This window comes from Stegodyphus dumicola, chromosome 3 (assembly GCF_044657685.1).
Source record: "Stegodyphus dumicola isolate Sdum_Otavi_A_Nest chromosome 3, ASM4465768v1".
NCBI lineage: Eukaryota > Metazoa > Arthropoda > Arachnida > Araneae > Eresidae > Stegodyphus > Stegodyphus dumicola.
In genome coordinates, this window is record NC_140770.1 from 18,237,150 (window position 1) to 18,257,688 (window position 20,539).

The window sequence follows — 20,539 nt, forward strand, 5'->3', positions numbered from 1 at the left end:
AATAAGACAGCTGTTACTGACGATAAGCTATCTGTAATTACCTGGAAAAAGTTCACAAGATCACATAATTGAGAGAGATTTCGTCAATAACAATATATCAATTTATATGTGGATATACTTGATAAGCATAAGCATGTTCACACATTATTTTGGATATGATAAGCATCCTTCACACTTTTAAATAACGAATAACATTAGACAAGCAGAGAAATGAGGAACATGCTTTTGCACAGTGATAGGAAGGCAGGAAAAGTCTGTGTGCGTTTCAGCAAAGTATATCTATAGAGTTGAATCCTTTGCTTAAATTTTGAACGTTGATGGACAACAGCTAACCATACTGCATCATTAAAAGATGGCATAATGCAGATTAGTTTTCAAGGGGCGCAGTTTAGTTGCCAGTAAAAGGGCATAGCTGAATTAAAAGGACTGTTGCTAAAGATATAACAAAATATAAAGATATATATGTAAGATAAGATAAAGATATATATGTAAGATATAACAAAATATGATATCTGTGCTAAGAAACGATTGGCAACCTCAAAATTAACTATTCTAAATTTGGTTTTCTCTGCCCCCCCCCCAAATTCATCTGCTATACCAAATTCGAGATCTTTTCATGTTACATAATGCTGCTTGAAAAATGGAACTAACACCCAAAATTAACCAATCACATATTAGCTGTACTTATGCACTTCTTACTATAAATACTGCTCAAAAGCAGCTACGCCATTTCTTTTCCTAACTTCTTCCATGTCAACAACTCTATGCTTGCTATGCCCTCCTTTGTTCTTATTCTAAGATGATGCAACATGTATATAAAAATTTCTGCAATTGCTTTCCAGTGATCTTATATACTAAGAAATGATTTGATATGTGTGAAAATAAAGATAGGCGTTTCGTAAAAATCTAGTTTTGTTGTCATTATCTGTATGCCTTTCCACCCAGTCTTGTCTACAGCCAAAAGTTAAAAGTACCAGATTCCTTCTAATCAAATAAATTACTACATATATATATATATATATATATAAATATTAACAAATAATCAAATGTAAGTAAGGTTTATATGTGCGTGTGTGTATGTATGTATGTATGTACATCAATCTATCTATATATTTCCTTTCATTTTATTTATTTCCCCATTCCCTTACTCCTATGTCTCTTCTTCCTGCAACATAAATTCATTCAGCACCAAGACTGGTCTTTCATGACTCAAGAAATTATATGTATTCATCTCCATACATAGCAGAAATAAGTTATGTATTTTATATAGTAAAGTATATTCATAGCACTAATAAGAAATATCTCTATTCTCAATTCATGACTTTCTATCAATTACCCCGTTGAATGCCTTGCTATTCAGTAGATACATCATCTTTTATAATAGGACCAACCCATATCGCAAATCATGCAGCTCAAGCTTGTAAAATAGTTCTGATAATGGGATTTTATGTCCGAGATGCTGACTCAACAAAGTGGATGGCTGCCCCATTATTAGTGCAAAAGTTACAAATTGATTGGCGAATGAGATTTCGTGACTTAAACCCTATAGAATGTGCCTGGTGCTCTCGAGAGGCAAACTGCAGCTCAAGTCCCACATCCAGAATCCTTCAGAACGTAGAAACACAGCTGCTTCAGAAGTAGGACTAATTGTCACACATACTCAACTGCCTCATTTTCAGTATGAACTGAATTGTGAAATCTGTATGACTGTTAGAGGGGACCATAGCTTCCTTTTTCGTTTGATGTCTCTGTTTTAGATATCATCCTCTGTTATAGATTTTACTGCACTAATGGGCCTTATACACAATCATGTGTGTATACCATGACTTTTGCATAGTATATTTTATATGCATTTCATCAAGCTATGTCCATATCAAATTTTATTACAATTAATTCATCAGTTCTGAACACAATCATATAAATATAAAAATTCTTCTAATTTGAACACCAGTGTTGTCATGTTTAGTACAGATTTATGCTTGGTCTGAAAAATAAAACAAAAAAAAAAAAAAAAACTTGACTTCCAAGACAATACTTGGCCAACAGATTTCATTTCAAAGTTCTGCCCCTCCCAAGGGGCTTTCATTGAAGAGTCAGTTAAAAGCAGAATAATTCTATGTTGATTAATGGTAGTCAATAATATTTTGTAATTTACTACTGTGTAACATTCTTTAACTTATAATTTTAATCATCTAATGTGCCAAAAACATTTTCAGTCAAGTAACAGTGCCTAAGACCAACACTGCCCTGCAACAGTGCAAAATGATAATCCAGTGGTTACTGTAGAAAATATTTTCACAAAGTTTCTAAATGCTGTAATGTATTAATAGGCACAGGCACTTTTATTACTTTAAGGTCATGATCAAATACTAATTTTACACAAAAAATGCACCGGACTTAGGTTTTTCACATTAAATTTATGCAAATAATGTTATGAATTGGCTATATGGCAAAGTAAATCCTACCATCATTTTCCAAATCTCAAACTTGTGTTTCTATGAATAAGATCTCTTTTCAGATTAAAAAAATGTATCTATTAAAATGTTTCATAATAGTCTGCATAGCAATACTTATTACTTAATGTATCAATAACAGAAAACTCTTTAGAAACTGTTATTTAATTTTTTGTTACATGCAAACTTAAATATTGAACTTTCTAAGTTGTGTACAAATTCTGAATTTTCAGAAAAGAAATATCCCAAACATTAAAAACTTACACAATTTTTGTCATATTTTGTGTATTTTATCCTTTAGAATACGTACTAACTTTTTCTAAATTCAACTATATGAAATGTTTGATTGTATAAAAAGTTAGATGTGATAATTTTTACAAAACTGATTTCTCAAACTTAAAAATGCCATAACATGAATATCTTCTACATTTAAAGCATTTTGTATGGGAAGTAAACATCTACAACCAACAGTTGTAAAAATATAAACTGAGTAAGGCCTTTTATGGACATGATATATACAGTTTGTTATGTGCTGCAAAATTATATTGAACAACAACCGAGAAACAAAATTAGTACTTCAATTCAGATTTTAAAATAAAACTAGGAATATGAAATTGTAGTATATAGTTTTGATAATTACGAGGTTTTGGAATTTGTTTTCCTGTATTTAAAATTTTCACTCTTCCATGACAAACAAAACAAAACTTCATAAATGTTCATACACAAACTTAATGAAACTTAATTCAATTTTAATAACAATGCAAATAATAACTGCAAGCAAAAGAAAATTTTTATTTACATTTTTATAAATTATGTATGAAAATATTATTTTTACAACAATAGACTTTGACAAAAGTAATTAAAAATACAAATGGCATTAAATATTACAAATTTATATATTCTTATAAGAACCATAACACTTAAAGAATAGGAATTAAGTTACATGAAGAGTAAATTGAGCATTAAGTTTTGACACACTCATTTTCTTTCTGTCAGTGAACAGTATTCACTGACCTAAACTCACCGATCTAATCATGAATGATGAATTAATACTTGATGAAATATACCAAACAAAAAATTCCTTTACTTCTATACAACTATTATGATACATCTTTTGGAAGCATCTAAAGCAGGAAAACACCCTGCCGATCACAAGAAATAATTTTCCATAGATTTCTATAATAAACTAAGGATGAGGAAAAACAAATTTAAGAACAAAAAGTATTACATCTTAAATTACGATACTTGTTTTGCTTCACTGCGAGCAATTTTAAAAGATTTCCTAAGTGGCGATTTAGGTTCATTAACCAACAAATGCAATGAAATTTGCAGTGCAAATTTAAATCTTTTATTTTCTTGTGGACTAATTTTAAATATTTTAAGGAAAGGAATTACATCAATGAAATATGTACATCTGAGATGTGTATTGTCAATAATTTACATAATATTACAGTAAAATAATATAAAACATAACACTTAGAGAAAACTAACTATTAAAAATATATGAACATTTACAACAGATGAATTAATCACAGTAATATTTTTATGTAAATAAAATATTAATTTAAGAATATTAAAAAATAATTTTAAACAACATATTTAAAAATAAACATTAATAGAAATACATTAATATTTTTAATTTACGCTGTTATTACTTAAAAGCAAATCATCATCCTTTCGCCAACACCTCTGAATGGCCAGAAAAATCCCACCACTTGCAAAAAATAGAACTAAAGCACTGAGGCCAATACTGGCATATAATATTGCAATTGATGATAATCCAATGCTTACTGTAGTACCCGTTCCAACCATTAAAGACCTAAAGTAAAGAATATTAAGAGAAATAAAAATTAAGAATTTACACTTTGTAAAGATATTAAAATCTGTACATTCTGAAATACATCTGTCAGGTCTGAGTATACATCTAATATTTTAACTTAAATTCTAGTACAAATCATTACTAACCTATAAAAACAGTTACTGTTTTCAACACCTAGTTTGCCCACTAAAAAAAAAAGTACTTGTATAAAAGTTTACTTAACATATGAAAATAAAAACAACTTAACAAAGAAAGAATATATATGCATGTCACTGAAAACTGGTTAATACTTTCAAGCTAATTTTTACTTGCTCCTTCATATTCAATCTTTCCACTTTGGTTTTTACCTGATTTAAATAATGTGTGCATTATCCCATCAAAAAGAAATTTTGTCCCAATTACAACACACTTAAATCAAATATAACAAAAGATTTCTTGCAAATATTTAGTTCCATTCCCTTCCATTAAATGAAACTGACATATCTACAGTTTCACCATTTTTTGAAAAACTGTGATGAGCAAGAATTTTAAAATTAAATGCTCTACATGGGTTTGGTTTGGTTTATTAGATTAATTAGATTATGGCAAAGCACTCGAGGGCTATCTGCCTTAAGAGAGGGATGCCTTTGTGGAGGACTTTTTAAGGGAAACTGACTCGTATACACGTTACACATGGGGAAAACCATAAAAACACCCATGCAGCCAGCTCGTTCGCGGGACTCGAACCTCGGACTGAACTACCAGTGTTCAGCGACGTTTCCGCTCGGCCGCTGGTGGGCCTGCTCTACATGGGAAATTGGTAATTAACAGTTAAGAAGATTTTTTTTTTTTTTTTTTTTTTTTAAATTTTTGAAGCTATCTGTTGTTAACTATAGAAACCTATGATATACAGTCATACTAAATATTTAATAATTCAATATACACAGTCAATCGTCTTGGCTTACAGTAGACGGGGAAAAAAATTACTGCAGGAGTTGTGATCGTAAGCACTAAATATATATTCATGTCAATGTAACAAAATAAGGCAAACAAAAACGATCCTTACAAAAAATTTTTGTATTCTCAAGTTACAGATCATCTCTAAAAGCTGTGCTCTCATTTTGCATTAAGCAAACATGATGGAAGATGTCTCATCTACCAGAAGATCACATTTTACACCTACTGAATAAATGCTAACCTAATGAAACATTTATTATTTTTTGCTTTCATCACTGTTTGACTATCAATAAATGGCAGCTTGAGAAATGGCTCGCATAGCAATATCTAAAACAATTTTTTTTAAATATTAGTAACTGAATACCAAACAATATGGCAACCTTTTACATTGATATTATGCTTAAAAACAATTACAGACAACTATGCTATCATCTGATGAGGGTGTTTTCTTTTCCCCATATTCACATATGCACGTGCTCACCAGCAGCACCAGTGACTTTACCATGTGCCGAGCAGTAAAATTGCTGAACACTGATAATCAATTCAATTCCAAGTTAGCTACATGAGCCTTTTTGTTGTTTTCGTGTTTAACATGGATACCAGCGCGTCAGAAAGTCCTCCATGAAGGCATTCCTTATCTTAGGCAGATAATTCTCGCATGCTTTTCCATAATTAAACCAATCCTAAAAAGAATGATTTGTGTTGCTCTTTGAAACAGTATATAATGTAAGCACTGTTTCACCACTCTATCATATTTTGAAGGTTAGGCTGAAATATTATAACCCTTATTCCCATATATACAAGAAAAAGAAAAAATGCATTGTACATTTTGCATTACTTAATTTAGTAATACAGAATATAATATAATTTGATGATACAGAATACAGTATGTTACAAGTTTTAATTCTGGCAAAATTAAATAAAATATTTAGCACATTTCATTAAATATCTGTCAAACGTTCGATACTAAATACATAAATTTTATCAAATGAAGTCTAGTTTAGACACCACATTTAATACAGAATTTACTATTATCCTCAGTTTCATGTACCTGCAAATCACTCATAGGTATCACAGCCAACTACTCTATATGGATAGATTAACAGATGCATATGTTCTCAAAATATTTTATCTTCAGTCATAAGCACATTTCTACTAACGAAGCTGAATTATCAAAAATTTGAAAAATGTTTAAATTATATTTATCTACAGTTTATCATCTTGAATTATTTGAAATTATATTCAGCCTTTTCTTATTTTGATATCATATTCTTAAACAAATAGTATAGCTATTCTAGTTGACAACAGCAATTTCAGCCACTGCACCAATGTCAAAATCCTGTCACAAGTTTTACACAACATAACAAACAATGAGAACGTCATAAAATTATGTCTTTTTTTTTACAATTATTTTACTATCTATCAGCACTAAATATTAGTTCCTGTATCATTATACTATATCCTGAATAAAAATGATGAATAAGAAGAAAATGACAATAAATCAAAAAACACAAACACTAAAAATATATGCTGTGAAACCTCTGTAAGATGATCATGACTTTTAGCTTCTAGGAAAATGATTCTTTATTGATCATGACTACCAGTGAATGAGCATGACTGAATGACAATTACTGATTTTTTATAATGGCTTACCGTAAAACCTTTCTGAGATGTTCCAGTTTGATTTTAAATGGAAGGAAATACATTACGCAGCATGACTATCTCTGATAAATAAGTTATCAGTTTCTATAATGGATTTGGCCTAGTTCTGAGCTGACTGTTAAAAAAACACTAAAATTTGATATATTGATTTATATCATAATACGAGGGCCATCCAGGAAGTAGATTACGTTTCCGTCTGTGTCCGCTAGGGGCGGGGCTAGCGCGGCCATCTTGGGGTCAGAGCGTTGCGCAGCTCAGTCTGCATCTAGCCGTGCTAGTGAGAGGTTCGTGCAGTGCTCCGTTCAGATACTGTGACGGTTTGAAATGTCTGCGTTAATTGAAAATCCCGCGAGCTGCGAGGTGCGCTCAGTAATAAGGTTTCTGACTGCAAAAAACTGTAAACCGATAGAAATCTATCGGCAGCTTCGTGAAGTGTATGGGGACAACATTATCACTGAAGGTGGAGTGCGTCAGTGGGTCATAAGATTTCAAAATGGCCGAACCAATGTTCACGACGAAGATCGAAGTGGGAGACCCAGCATAGTGACCGCCGAGCTTCTCGAAAAAAGCGATGCTAAAGTCCGTGAAAATCGAAATTTCACAATAACGGAACTTTCTTTGAGTTTTCCACAAATTTCGCGAAGTTTGTTGCATGAAATCATCAGCGAAAAGCAAGAAGAGGTAACGAAGTGGTTGAAGGCGCAGGCGGCCGAATTTTTCGACGAAGGAATTTCCAAGCTCGTACATCGCTACGATAAATGCCTTAATTTGTATGGTGACTATGTAGAAAAGTAGTATTTGAGTGTGGCTTTCATCTGTATATAATAAAATTTGTTTCCTATACTTTGTTTATTTTTTTATTCCAAAACGTAATCTACTTTCTGGATAGCCCTCATATTAATAAAATTAAGAATTAGTTACAAAGATAAACAATGAATTAAAAAAAAGTTTTAAAAAATTACCTTAATTTTCGGCATGTCGTAAGCAAATATTTTTTGAATATCAAAAACATATCTGAAGTCTAACAGGAAAAAGAATTACAAAATCTTTATGCTGTGAACTTTGTAAGCAACTTCAAAAACATATTTTCTCTAATAAAGCTTGCCTACTTGACTTTATGTTAGTTAATCCCTCCTTTTTAATTAACAACAACTTTTTAATTAACAATTAAAACAATTTGAACTTTGAAAATTATTTAACCATCTTACAATTTTCTTACTATTTTCTCAGTCTAGTTGAGGTATAGGGTGATTCACAATCTCTTGGGAGGTTTTGAGAGTTTATATAATACAAAATCCTAAAAGTCTAGAAGTCTAATATCTGGAATGATTTAAAATCCAGACCTCTGGAAAACCAGAAACTTTTTTTAATTATTGAGAAATTTTTTGTATGCTTAATACTTCATGCATGCACATATGTTTTTTTTTTTTTTTTTTTTTTTTTTTTTTTTTTTTTAATAAAACAAGTGGAGGGTCCTGATTCTTAATTTCACTCTGGCCCTAAATAGAACTCCTCTATATCGAAGAAACATAATTATTTATTAGTATAAATCTGTATGATCAATAATTTAGCTCTGTAGTTGCCTTTTTGCTTGGCATACATCTCAAGCTGAAACATTTTACATATCATTACATTTATATTTACGAAAATCGTGAATTTTACATCTACTGAATAAATGCTAACCTAATAAAACATTTATTATTTTTTGCTTTCATCACTGCTTGACTATCAACACACGGCAGCTTGAGAAATGGCTCGCACAGCAATGTTAAAACATTTTTTAAAAAATATTAGTAACTGAATACCAAACAATATGGTAACCTTTTATATTGACATTATGCTTAAGACAATTACAGACAACTATGCTATCATCTGTTGAGGGTGTTGACAAAGAGAAATTTAACAGAAATTTCTTTCCATATGCAAAAAATAGACGATGCAAATAATATTCACAGGCCAAAATATTACATTTAGTGCTGTTTGAATCAAAAATTACTGATTTTCTGTTCATATAAGCCTTAAGCATGGGAAAGAGATGTTAATAAGTTAAATAATATAATTCAGGTTAAACTTCCTCTCAGCACAATAGAGGCGAGACAAAATTTAGTGGAACAACTTGTTTTCCAACACGAGTCATTGAGCTCATGATACACTGCCAATAATATATAGTTAATGCTAGTTAAAGTTTATGATGATGGCTGCCAGTTTTAGATATTGCAAGCAAACAAAAAGCACAAATTTCCAATTAACGGAGTTTGTGAATGTGGGAAGGTGGTATTAAATGAAAATGATATAACTAGTGTAGATAAAAACAGGTTATTAAGGATAAAAAAATTTCTACTGTCAATTAATTACAAAGATAATTCTTGACATGGCAATTACAAGACTTGAACAGTGGAACATTGTATCTGAACAAGAAACTATGTCTCACAAAAAGCAAAGCGTCTTAAACAATTTATATTGAAAGAAATGTTTAATAAAGCATCAAATAAATACTGTTTTTTTTCGGGGGGGAGGGGAATCTAACAATCTAAACAATCTACCTAACAGCCACTTTTATTTGGGGAGCAAACAATTATGTGTGTAGTGTTCCTAGATGTGCTGCAAAAGTGGAAAAATGCCCCACTTACTAAAAAAAAGAGAGGTTAGTATTTTTTTAAAACAAGATGCGGCTTTCCACATTTTTACAAGGGCATCTGCACTTAACACAGCATTGAGCTTCTTGGTTACAGGACTGGATATACCTCTTGAGATTATTCCCATTTTCTTCCATGTTCTGCTCTTTTACTTGCAGTTTGGTCATATTGCAATAAAATACTTCCTTTCAGTCCCATATATATATGTATATATATACAGTACAAAGTCCATAATCCGGACGTCCATTATCCGAAATGATCTATAATCCAGACCTCGAAGCCACAAACGTTACGCATGCGTGTGTTGAAAGAAATGTTTAATAAAGTAAACAAATAAATATTAAACTTTTTTGTAAAATTTGATACCCTTTAGATCAAAATTGCTCTATTTCATAAATTACAGTTTCATATTTTTAATTGTATAATTTCTGCATGCCATCTTACCAGATTTAAACTGATGATCTATAATCGGGAAAAACCCCTAATCCGGAATCCTGAAATCCCGACGAGTCCCAATTGCAGACTTTGTACTGTATATATATATATATATCATAATTACAAAACATTTTTTTTTTAATCACGAAAAGCAAGGATTTTTGTGGAAAAAAGATTTCAATGTTCCTCCTCCTGATACAGTGGCATTGAAGCTGATTGAATTCCTCTTCTATTATGCTTTTTTTTTTTTTCTTTAAATTAATTGAATTTTTTTAATTGGTGTAGTTTGAAGAGTTTTGGTTCTAACATTTATTAAATTCTTTTTCGCATTTATAGGATTATTCGAAATTTGTTACTTATGAATTTCAATTTTTGGTTTTTGTGAAAAATTGGTACTAAATTTATTATTTTATGTTTTTACTGATATATAAATGTTTGTGTTGTGTGTGTAAGGTAAAAACTATGTAAAAAAATTATAATTTTAACTAACGGTAACCCCTTACTTCGTCTCTATTCTAGAAATCATAATAACTCTTCTGGATTCTGTCATTTCTAGATCAATCCACCTTGCATGGCCTGCGCAATGCTGACGACGTAGTTATTTGGGAACCTGAATTCTTAGAACTGAAACCTTTTAACTTAAAACCTTTCTCTTAATAGACTTCCAGATTGGATAAATGTACAGTTAGCTTGCAGCTCTGTTGCCACTTGGACGCTATTTCATTTCCCTGTGCTTTAAAATGCTGCTAGCTATGCCATTATTTAAAATGTGATACTCTATATAAAACTGTGGTGTGCATATTGTGCTAATTTTCACATATAATGAAAAATATAGTTTTGATAATTAGTTTGTGTCCAGCAATAAAGATTATACTCAGTTTGGCTACATCTGTCTACAAGTCTCTCCTTCTAGGATCATCTTTCTAATTATGCAGCAGACTCTCCAAGTTATAAATGCTGAGAACCATCGTCATTCCATTGCAGCTTACTCTAAATTTTTATCATGCACATATATATATGAGCAGCCATTTTTAAATGTATAACAATCCAAGCCCAAAAGAATCTTTAGAAACCTGAATTCCAAGATAACCCTACCCAATGGCAAGGAAAACAAGAGATGGTGATCACTATTAGGATTTTAGTTCCACAAACATTCAAATTCAGTATGTAAAACAATTTATTTATTTAAATATTAAGATGGTTAATTTTATAAAAACAGCCTTAATACTACTGCTAAAAAGGTTCTATAAAAACAAAACATATATTTTACATGACCTTGCAAAGCAAAAAATGCCAGCTGGTAAAATATTCACTACGTACAGGCATCAGGTTATTTCCAAGTAAGAGACATGAAAAATGTTCAATGCCCTCGCCAGGACTTAAACCACGGACCTCTCGAATACGCTTTGGGTGTGCTGACCACTATACCATAAAAGCATGCTAAGGCGATGAAAGAAATACCTTATTTACTCCCCTTTTTGAAGGGCGATTGGGGATTAGGGGACATCCTGGTGGTGAAAAATCCTCATCCACCACCATTTTTAGTTTGGGCGCCACTCTCAAATATGCATCGAACGTGCTGACTACACCACAATGGCATGCTAAGAAGGTGGAAGAAATACCTTATAACTAATTAACATTTAGCTTTAATTAATCAAAAAGCTAAATGCTTCACATGTAAGGATGAAAATTCACTCAATGGAATTCACTGACATGTATCATTTCTCCATGTCAATTTTGACTTAATAGCTCAAACAGATTAACCGCGGGAAGGTGCGTGGGGTGTAGTATACCCCACCCCTGCTAAACAGTGGAATATTCCTAACTTGTGAAACCGGAAATTTTGTGTCCTTTTCAGTAGCTGAGTTTCTAGTAGTGTATGACCTTCAGACCTGGTTTACTGTTGCATCTGTGTTTCAGAAAAATATTTATTGGTATTTGTTGGAACTGGGGTATGACACACCCCACGCGCCTGTCCACGTAATTTTTTTTCTGACGGAATATTTGTTTCAGAAATTAAATTCTAGAGAAAAACAATAAATATTTCTACTCGCAAGGAATTTTAAAGTAGCTAACATTATTTAAAGATTTTTTAGTGTATTATGGCAAAAAGAATGAGTCCCTATGAATTGGAGATGCAATGGCTGCGAGATTTATTAGAAACAGTTGAAAGTGATGAAGATTGCATTTCGGAAATTGAAAGTGATACTGACTGTGAAATATTTAGCGAACATAACACAGATACAGAAGAAGATGATGAACTGGATGATGCTAAAGATGATGATGTTTCTGATGATTTTGTTGGAAAAGATGGAAAAACAGTGTGGAAAAAAAAGAAATTTACACAAAATGTAAGAGTTCGTGCACATAATATTATGACTCATCTTCCAGGACCTGTAAGAGAAGCCAGAAATGTTACTGATCCCTTTAGTAGTTGGAATATTCTTATTGATAATAGTATATTGTCAATGATTGTAGAATATATGGATTTATATATTTCTGAGATAGTTTTAAATTATAAACGTGAAAGAGATGCGAAAGCTACGGACGTGGTCGAGATAAGAGCAGTTATAGGACTTTTATATTTATGTGGCCTTCACAAGTCGTTGCATCTCAACATAAAGGACCTTTGGGCTACTGACGGTACAGGTATTGAAGTTTTTCACACAACAATGAACTATAAGCGATTTTTATTTCTTTTACGTTGCATGCGTTTCGATAAATTGCTAGACAGACCACAGAGAAAACACTTTAATAAATTAGCCGCAATTAGAGATTTCTTTGAAAAATTTATTTCAAATTGCAAAGATTCCTATAATTTAGGTGAGTACGTCACTATTGACGAGAAACTCGAACCAGCAAAATACGGAATCAAGATTTTTTGCACTGGTAGACTCAAGAACTTTTTATACTTCTAATATGGAAATATACTGCGGTATAAAGCCAGATGGTCCCTTCAAGGTCAGTACCAGTCCATCTGATGTTGTGAAAAGATTAATTCAACCACTGTATAAATCTGACAGAAATATTACTACAGATAACTGGTATACGAGTTACCCACTAGCTGCAGATCTTCTAAAAGAAAAGCTGACAATAGTAGGAACAATACGGAAAAACAAAAGGGAAATTCCTCCTACTTTTCTTACTTCTAAGGGAAGGGAAATATTTTCTACACTTTTTGGTTTTGAAAAAGATAAAACATTAATTTCTTATGTTCCTAAAAAAGGAAAAACTGTTCTTATGCTTTCAACATTACATAACGATGATGGTATAGATGATACTACTGGAGAAAAGAAAAACCCAGAAATGTTATGTTTTTATAATATGACTAAGGGAGCAGTGGATACGGTAGATGAAATGGCAGCAAGTTATTCAGTTGCCAGAATAACAAGGAGATGGCCAATGGTACTTTTTTTTTCTTCACTGAATATTGCTCCAATAAATGCTTGAATCATATTGCTATCAACTGCTAATCCACCAACCAGATATAGAAGCAGACGTCTGTTTTTGAAGGACTTAGCATTAGAACTAATTAAAAATCGTATTGAACAAAGATCAGAGATTAATACGCTAACGAGAAATTTACGTACGGCGTGCAAAAGAAGAGCAGAAGTTTCTATGAATAATTCAAACGAATCTATGAAATTCGAAATATCTAAATATAAAACGTGATGAATGTCCTCGAGCTAAGGATAGAAAAACATGAATGTGATGTTCAAAATGTGAAATCTTTCTGTGCCAAGAACATATTAATGTATTTTGTTCAAAGTGTAAACAGATAAAATAAGCATTGTGTATCAAAGATGCAAAAAATAATTGAGAGGTATGATGTTTATTTTGTTATTATTTTCATTTATTTTTATTTTAACTCTATAAGCTTAATACTGGAAATTAATTTTTTGTAACCCAAGGTTTATTCACGTATAATAAATGACAAAACTGGTTTAAAACTAAATAAAACGTTTTTTAAAACATATTTTAAATATTGGGGTATATGATACCCCACGCACCCGCTCAAGTAACTTTTCTTGACGCGCCTTCCGCCGGGTTAAGGAAGCAACTACAACATAATGGGACGCCTGTCCTGAAAGGGTTAATTTACACATAAAGGTACGAAAGTGTTTTAATCTAACTGCAAATTTTACACATAAACCTATTTGTTAAATGTTTTAACTAACTCAAGGATAACAAATATTTAATTAATTAGAACTTTTGTTACATGGGAATTATACACTAAAATACCATAAATTCGCCAACCTGAAATCTGTGACGCCTCTCAAAATATAAACATTTGGTTCTGGAAACTGCAACATTGAGTACGAAATATCGAATAAAAAATACTTAACAAATAATGACGTCATAATTACTAAATAATAACGAGTCATAACGGAAATACCAAATTACTGACATAAAAAAGTTTTAAAAAATAAGATATAATAAATAAGGTAAAAGTTTTTCCCCTATAATCTGCATCTAGGTAAAAAAAGCAGATGATTCACTCAACTCTTTGTTGTATTTTTTTAGCTTTGTTATTTCACAAAATTGTTTAGCGCTGCCATTTTTTTTTATCCAGATATTTTGTGGATAAATTAAGAATATTTTACATTTCAGCCCTTTTTAATACAATGACAGATAAGAAACGCACTTATGATGTTACTGCTTGTAACGTTGAAAAACGTAAACACGTTGCATTGACACTAATGCAAAAAGTGCAAATTATGCAAAAGATGGAGGCAGGCGCTTCTTTCTCGATTATTAGCAGAATGGTATGAATTGCGACACGATTGTGTATGATATACAGAAAAATAAAGAAAAGCTGTTGAAATTTTACAGCAACAGTGATTCTAACACCGGAATCCGAAATCTTTGCATGAGGCAAAATTGGCAAACCTCGATGCTGTGTACATATAATACAATGAATAATACAATCAATTTATATGTGTAATAATAATTTAATGCATATAATAAATTACTGCAATAATGTATATAATAATTTAATTAAATGTATCTAATACACCTTTTTTTATTTTGCACTTTCAGTCCGAATATTATACTTTATCTTCTCTGTCCTGAAATCAGCAAAATCCTAAAATCTGCACAATCTCTGGTCCCAAGCTTTGTGGATTTCTGGACTTCTACTGTATAAAAATTTTAACAGAAGTCTTCTGGTTATAAAGAGTGTTTCACAAAAGTCTCTACCTTATTTTAAGAGAATTTGCAATTTGAAATGCATGCCTGGAATCAATATTTACGGAAATAAAGCTTGTAGCCACTACTACCTCCAAACATACTACAGAAGTATAAAGAGAAAGACTAAGTGTTTACACATATTATTACATATAAAACTCGGAAAAAGATTAAATAAATTTTACATACCATGCTGTGTATTCTGTTTTTCGATAAAACCCATCTCCAACTGTTCCAAATGTTATATTGAAAGCATTAATTGACATATTGGGCTTTCCCCCAAAATATAATTCAGCGATGCTTCGAACAGAAGTGATGGCATGTGGTTTAATATCTGAAGTTATTTTAACATCTGAAGAAGCTTCTATTGAGGATGTTTTGTCAGTATAAGAAACAGGACGCCAAGAGATGAAAGAATGATCATTTTTCTTGGTACACACAGGAGAAAGTGTAATGTCCTAAAATTAAAATAAATATATAAATAAATAAAAAAATCATTTATAAATGTTTCATCTTATATTTATATTTCATTTTATGCATAACCAATAATTAGATTCATTTTCAAAATATTTAAAGCAATAATATTTTTAATACATAGCGCATTCGGAAACTAAGTACCGTTTCATTATAGCGCCGTCGCAGCGCTGTGGTAGGCGTCCTGCGCATGCGCACTAGTCTTTCTTGTTCACTGACTTTCAATTGTTGCCATTTTGGTTGCGCTATGTTGTGTTTTCAGTTTGCTGTGCACATTCAAAATGTTTAAGACAATTAGTTCTCCTGCAGACTGTGAGATTCATGACGTTTGAACGCGAAGAATGTTAAACCGGCCGAAATTTATCGTCAAGTGACAGAAGTTTACGGTGAATACGCGATAAGTGATGGAATGGTGAGAAAGTGGGTAAGAATGTTTAATGCAGGTCGAACAAATGTCCACACCGAGGCTCGGAGTGATCGGCCTTCTGTTGTCACCGATGATTTGGTAAGGAAAGTTGATGAAGCAATTCATGAGAACAGACGCTTCACAATGACAACTCTTTCAAAGGCATTTCCACAAATTTCACGTACTGTTTTGTTCGAAATTGTGTCTGACCGCTTGAAAAATGCTGTGGAGTCGTAGTTATCAAAACTGGCCGGAAGTTTCTTTGACGATGGTATACAAAAACTGGTCACCTGCTATGACAAGTGTTTGATCGCTGGCAGAAACTATGTTGAAAAATAGTTTAAGGCATGTATTTTCATGTAAAAATAAAATTGGATTAAAAAAAAATTGTTTTACCTTTTTTTTTTTTTTTTTCAAAACGGTACTTAGTTTCCGAATACGTCTCATACTTAATCATTTTTAATATTTAAAATTATTCAAAAAATTTGAATAATCTTATATTTCTCTGCTTCAAATTCTTTACATGTTTAACGTTTTTAAACATTAAACATGTAAAGAATGTCCAAATTTGTCAAAGAATTGTTGTTGCGTCCAAATTTGATTAAACAAAAATTCAAAACTGTATTTCACACTAAAATATTTAGACGATCCCTTCTGTAAAAATTTAATTAGCCTAACTGTATATTTCATAGAAAAATAAGTTCAAAAGGACTATGAACAAAACTTTCAAAAGAAACTGTTACATGCATTTACAAAAATTACATTTAATTTCAAAACTTATTCAACACTTTTCAATAGCGCAATTTTTTTCAAAATTTCATAATTATTTAACATACATGTATAATTATTTAATTCATATATATAATTATGTTTATAATTATATATATTATATATATATGTTTATAATTATATATATAATATTATATATGCAAAGACAAAAAGTAAAAAATTCAGCACCAATTTTTCATAAAGACCAACAACTGAAATTCATAAGTAATAAATTTCAAATTATACTATAAATGCAAAAAAAGAATTTAATAAAGGTTAAAATCAAAACACTTCAAACAATTCAAAAAAATCAATGAATTTTTTTTAAAAAAAAGAACATAAGAGGAATTCAATCAGCTTCAGTGCCACTTCGTCAGGAAGAGGAACATTGAAATCTCTCTTCCACAAAAATCCTTGCTTTTCTTTATCTAGAATTAGCCAATGAACTATTCCAATGTATTTTAATTATAATAGTTCACCTGAAAATTCTGGCTCCTCCTCAAAGCAAGGAAAAAAACAAAGTAAATTCTAATCAAAAGTTTTTACTAAATAAAGAATTAAAAGAATTAAAGACGTATGTGAAATAATAAAATACTTTAGCGAAAAATTCAAATCAAAATTTTACCTTTAAACAAAGAGACCATTATCCAAATTGAAAACGTAAATGAAATTATAAAACTTTAGTGAAAAGACTTCATTCAATTCTGTTTGGATCAAGTGTTTAAATATAATATTTTGATTTGAATTTTTCATTAAAGTATTTTATTATTTCACTTAACTTTTTCAATTCTTTTAATAGAGTTCTCTTTGTGTAAAGGTAAAAAATTTTAATTAGGATTTACTTTGTTTTTTCTTTGCTTGGGGGAGGGGACAGAATTTTCGGGTGAATTGTTATAATTAAAATGCATTGGAATGGTCCGTCGGCTAATTCTGGACACAGAAAAGCAAGTATTTTTGTGGAAGATAGATTTCAATTGATTTTAGTATTCCTCAAGTATTTTTGTGGAAGAGAGATTTCAGTGTTTCTCCTCCTGACAGAGTGACGTTGAAGTTGACTGAATTCTTCTTCAATTGTGTTCTTTTTTCTTTAAATTTCGTCAATTTTTTAAATTGAGGTGTTACTTGTTTGAAGTGTTTTGGTTTTAACCTTTATTAAATTCTTTTTTGTATTTATAGGATTATTTGAAATTTATTACTTTTGAATTTCAATTTTTGTAAAAATTGGTTCTAAATTTTTTATTTTATATCTTTACAGATAATTTTTCACCTGTTCAATGCACGAAAATACTAAGCATGATTATATTATAATTTTTAAAAAATTGTTTTGTTATTTTTACATAATACTATATATATATTAGAATTTAACTTATATATATATAATATATATCAATGGATAAATCACAATTACTTCTAAACTTTTTAACATGTATCTACAGTACTTCAAAAGTTTCTTAATTAACTTTCATATTTAATGTTTCCTTCTTTAATTTTATTAAAACCTAAAAAGGTTTTTTCAGATATTAACAAAATCATATATAATCATACATAACAAATATTATAAAGAGGGAGTTTAGTGTTAATACGAACAATAAGTTAACTAATAATTCAATTTTTTTAAGTGCAATAAGTAAACTATTAGAAGCAAAATATACTTCTTAAAAATGCTTTGATACTTTCCAATGGTAAGAAGTTTTACTTGCATTAAAATGCTGTCAAACATGCATTTATAGGGTACCTTTCCTAAAATAAGATGGAATGATAGGAATAAAATTCTGCAGCAATACTTACTTGCAATCTTGCATTCCTCCCCCTTTTTTTTCTTTCAAATGGTATAGTTTTGACTTTTTTTTTTTTTTTTTTTTTTTTTTTAGGCAGCAAGATTGGGCATTACTTTTATTGAAAAAGAAAGAAGCTAAGTATCACAGTCAAAAGTCGTTAATCCGGACTTGTCGGGACTTCGGCGATTCCGGATTATTGATTTTTCCGGATTATAGATCATCAGTTTAAATCTGGTAAGATGGCATGCAGAAATTATAAAATTAAAAATATGAAACCGTTATATATGAAATAAAGAACAATTATGATCTAAAGGGTATAAAAATTTACAAAAAAAAAAGCTTAATATTTATTTTTTACTTTATTAAACATTTCTTTCAATGTAAGTTGTTTAAGTTGCTTCGTTTTTTATGTGATAATACATTCTCTTTAATTCTATAAACAGACATAATTTCTTGTTCAGTTACAAAGTTCCGCTGTTCAAGTCCTATAATTGCTGTGTCGAGAATACCGACTAATTTGTCAATCGAAATTTTTTCGTTTTCAATAAGCTCTGTCACTTTCTTCGCTATCGGAAGCGACGAGGAGCGATAATGACGAGGAATTTGATTTAAATCAAATCAAAGACGGAGTACATCGAGATGAAATACTACATTTAGTAAGGAATTATAAGCCAAATAAAATAAAAACATCTGCCCTGAAGATAAGGATAGTGCTGACAAATCAACTTCCAATTCATTGCGCACCACGGCATTAAATATAAACAAAGTTTAGATAAACAAACATTAAAGTTTAGATAAACAAAGGATATGCCTTTATCTATTTTTTGCAGCAATTCCACTTTTTGTTTAATGGACTTCGAAACATACTTTCGCTTTGTAGATCCTTTACATATTAGTAAATATATCAGAAATTCTATTTGACATAATTGAAAGTTCAAGCTTACTTTTATAAAATTGCTCTAACAGTCTGCAAAAAATAATAAGCCGAATCCAATTCGAAGATTAAGGAACAACGCAATCTGCAACATTAACTGAATTAGATAACTTTAGCTTAGCTTATACCGTCCGTTATACATTAAATGCACATTCATAAACGTATTTTGCACACGCGCACACGCATATTCGCAGCCGTAAAGGTCTTATGCGTCAACGCGACGCATGCGCAGAAAGTTTGTAGCTTTGAGGTCCGGGTTATGGGTGTCCGAATTAACGACTTTTCACTGTATATGATTACAGGTTTAAAGAGTTATACTGATTACTGGCTTGTATTTCTGTTTGAGTAATTTGAAAACTTAGGAAAAATTAGTTCTAGATTATTTGAGATCTATAGGTTCTTCAAATCTACTGCCGGTACCACTGTAACAAATTTCAAAGACTTACTGTCTGCAGACTGTTATATAACGTTAGCTTAATTTGGAGCTGAGCTGATGGAAGACACATTGGAATTATGTCATTTTTAGTTTCACACTGTATTTGCAATACATCAGTGTATCGTGTAAGTGATCATGTCAGATGTTATCATCTTAAATAGAATGTGTGTTCATTATAAGATTTATTATAAAAAGGTCTTTCATTTTGAAGAAAACACCCAGAACATTCCAACAAATATATGTAAGTTAAACATTTGTTACTAAAACTTTATTGATTTTTTCCTCTTATTTTATATATATGAATATATATTTCTCGCTATAAAAAATTCGATTTGAGTATTTTTCTTTTAGTAATTTACACACACATACAAGTATGTATTTACATTAACAGTAATTTAACTTTTTTCCGGAAGGCATTTAGTCATTTCTTATATTACCGACTACATTGCATACATCATAGTGGTTTCTTAAGAAAAAATTTAATTTGGGATGTAACATTAGGCCCTTTTTTCTAAAACAAATTGATTAAATGTCATTTGAAATGCAGAAGTCTTAAACCTGACCTTTTTGAGCACACATCCTTTTTTCCCCTCGAAATATAGTTCTCTAAGTAAC

The 20,539-nt window shown here is 30.7% G+C and overlaps 1 protein-coding gene across 2 annotated transcripts in view; it reads right to left on the bottom strand.

Annotated features, from left to right (window-relative positions):
* Positions 1-3,225: 3,225 nt before the first annotated feature.
* LOC118195530 (glycosylated lysosomal membrane protein-like) overlaps positions 3,226-20,539 on the bottom strand; it is a 33,762-nt gene continuing 16,448 nt past the window's right edge. The window contains exons 5-7 of one of the 2 annotated variants that reach the window (XM_035366856.2): positions 15,318-15,586; positions 4,419-4,458; positions 4,115-4,272 (exon numbers count right to left, since the gene is read on the bottom strand). In XM_035366856.2, the coding sequence (XP_035222747.2) occupies positions 4,440-4,458; positions 15,318-15,586 (288 nt within the window). In that variant the 3' untranslated portion in view covers positions 4,115-4,272; positions 4,419-4,439. Of the gene's footprint in view, positions 4,273-4,418; positions 4,459-15,317; positions 15,587-20,539 lie in introns of both variants that reach the window. The other variant, XM_035366855.2, reaches the window with a different exon arrangement.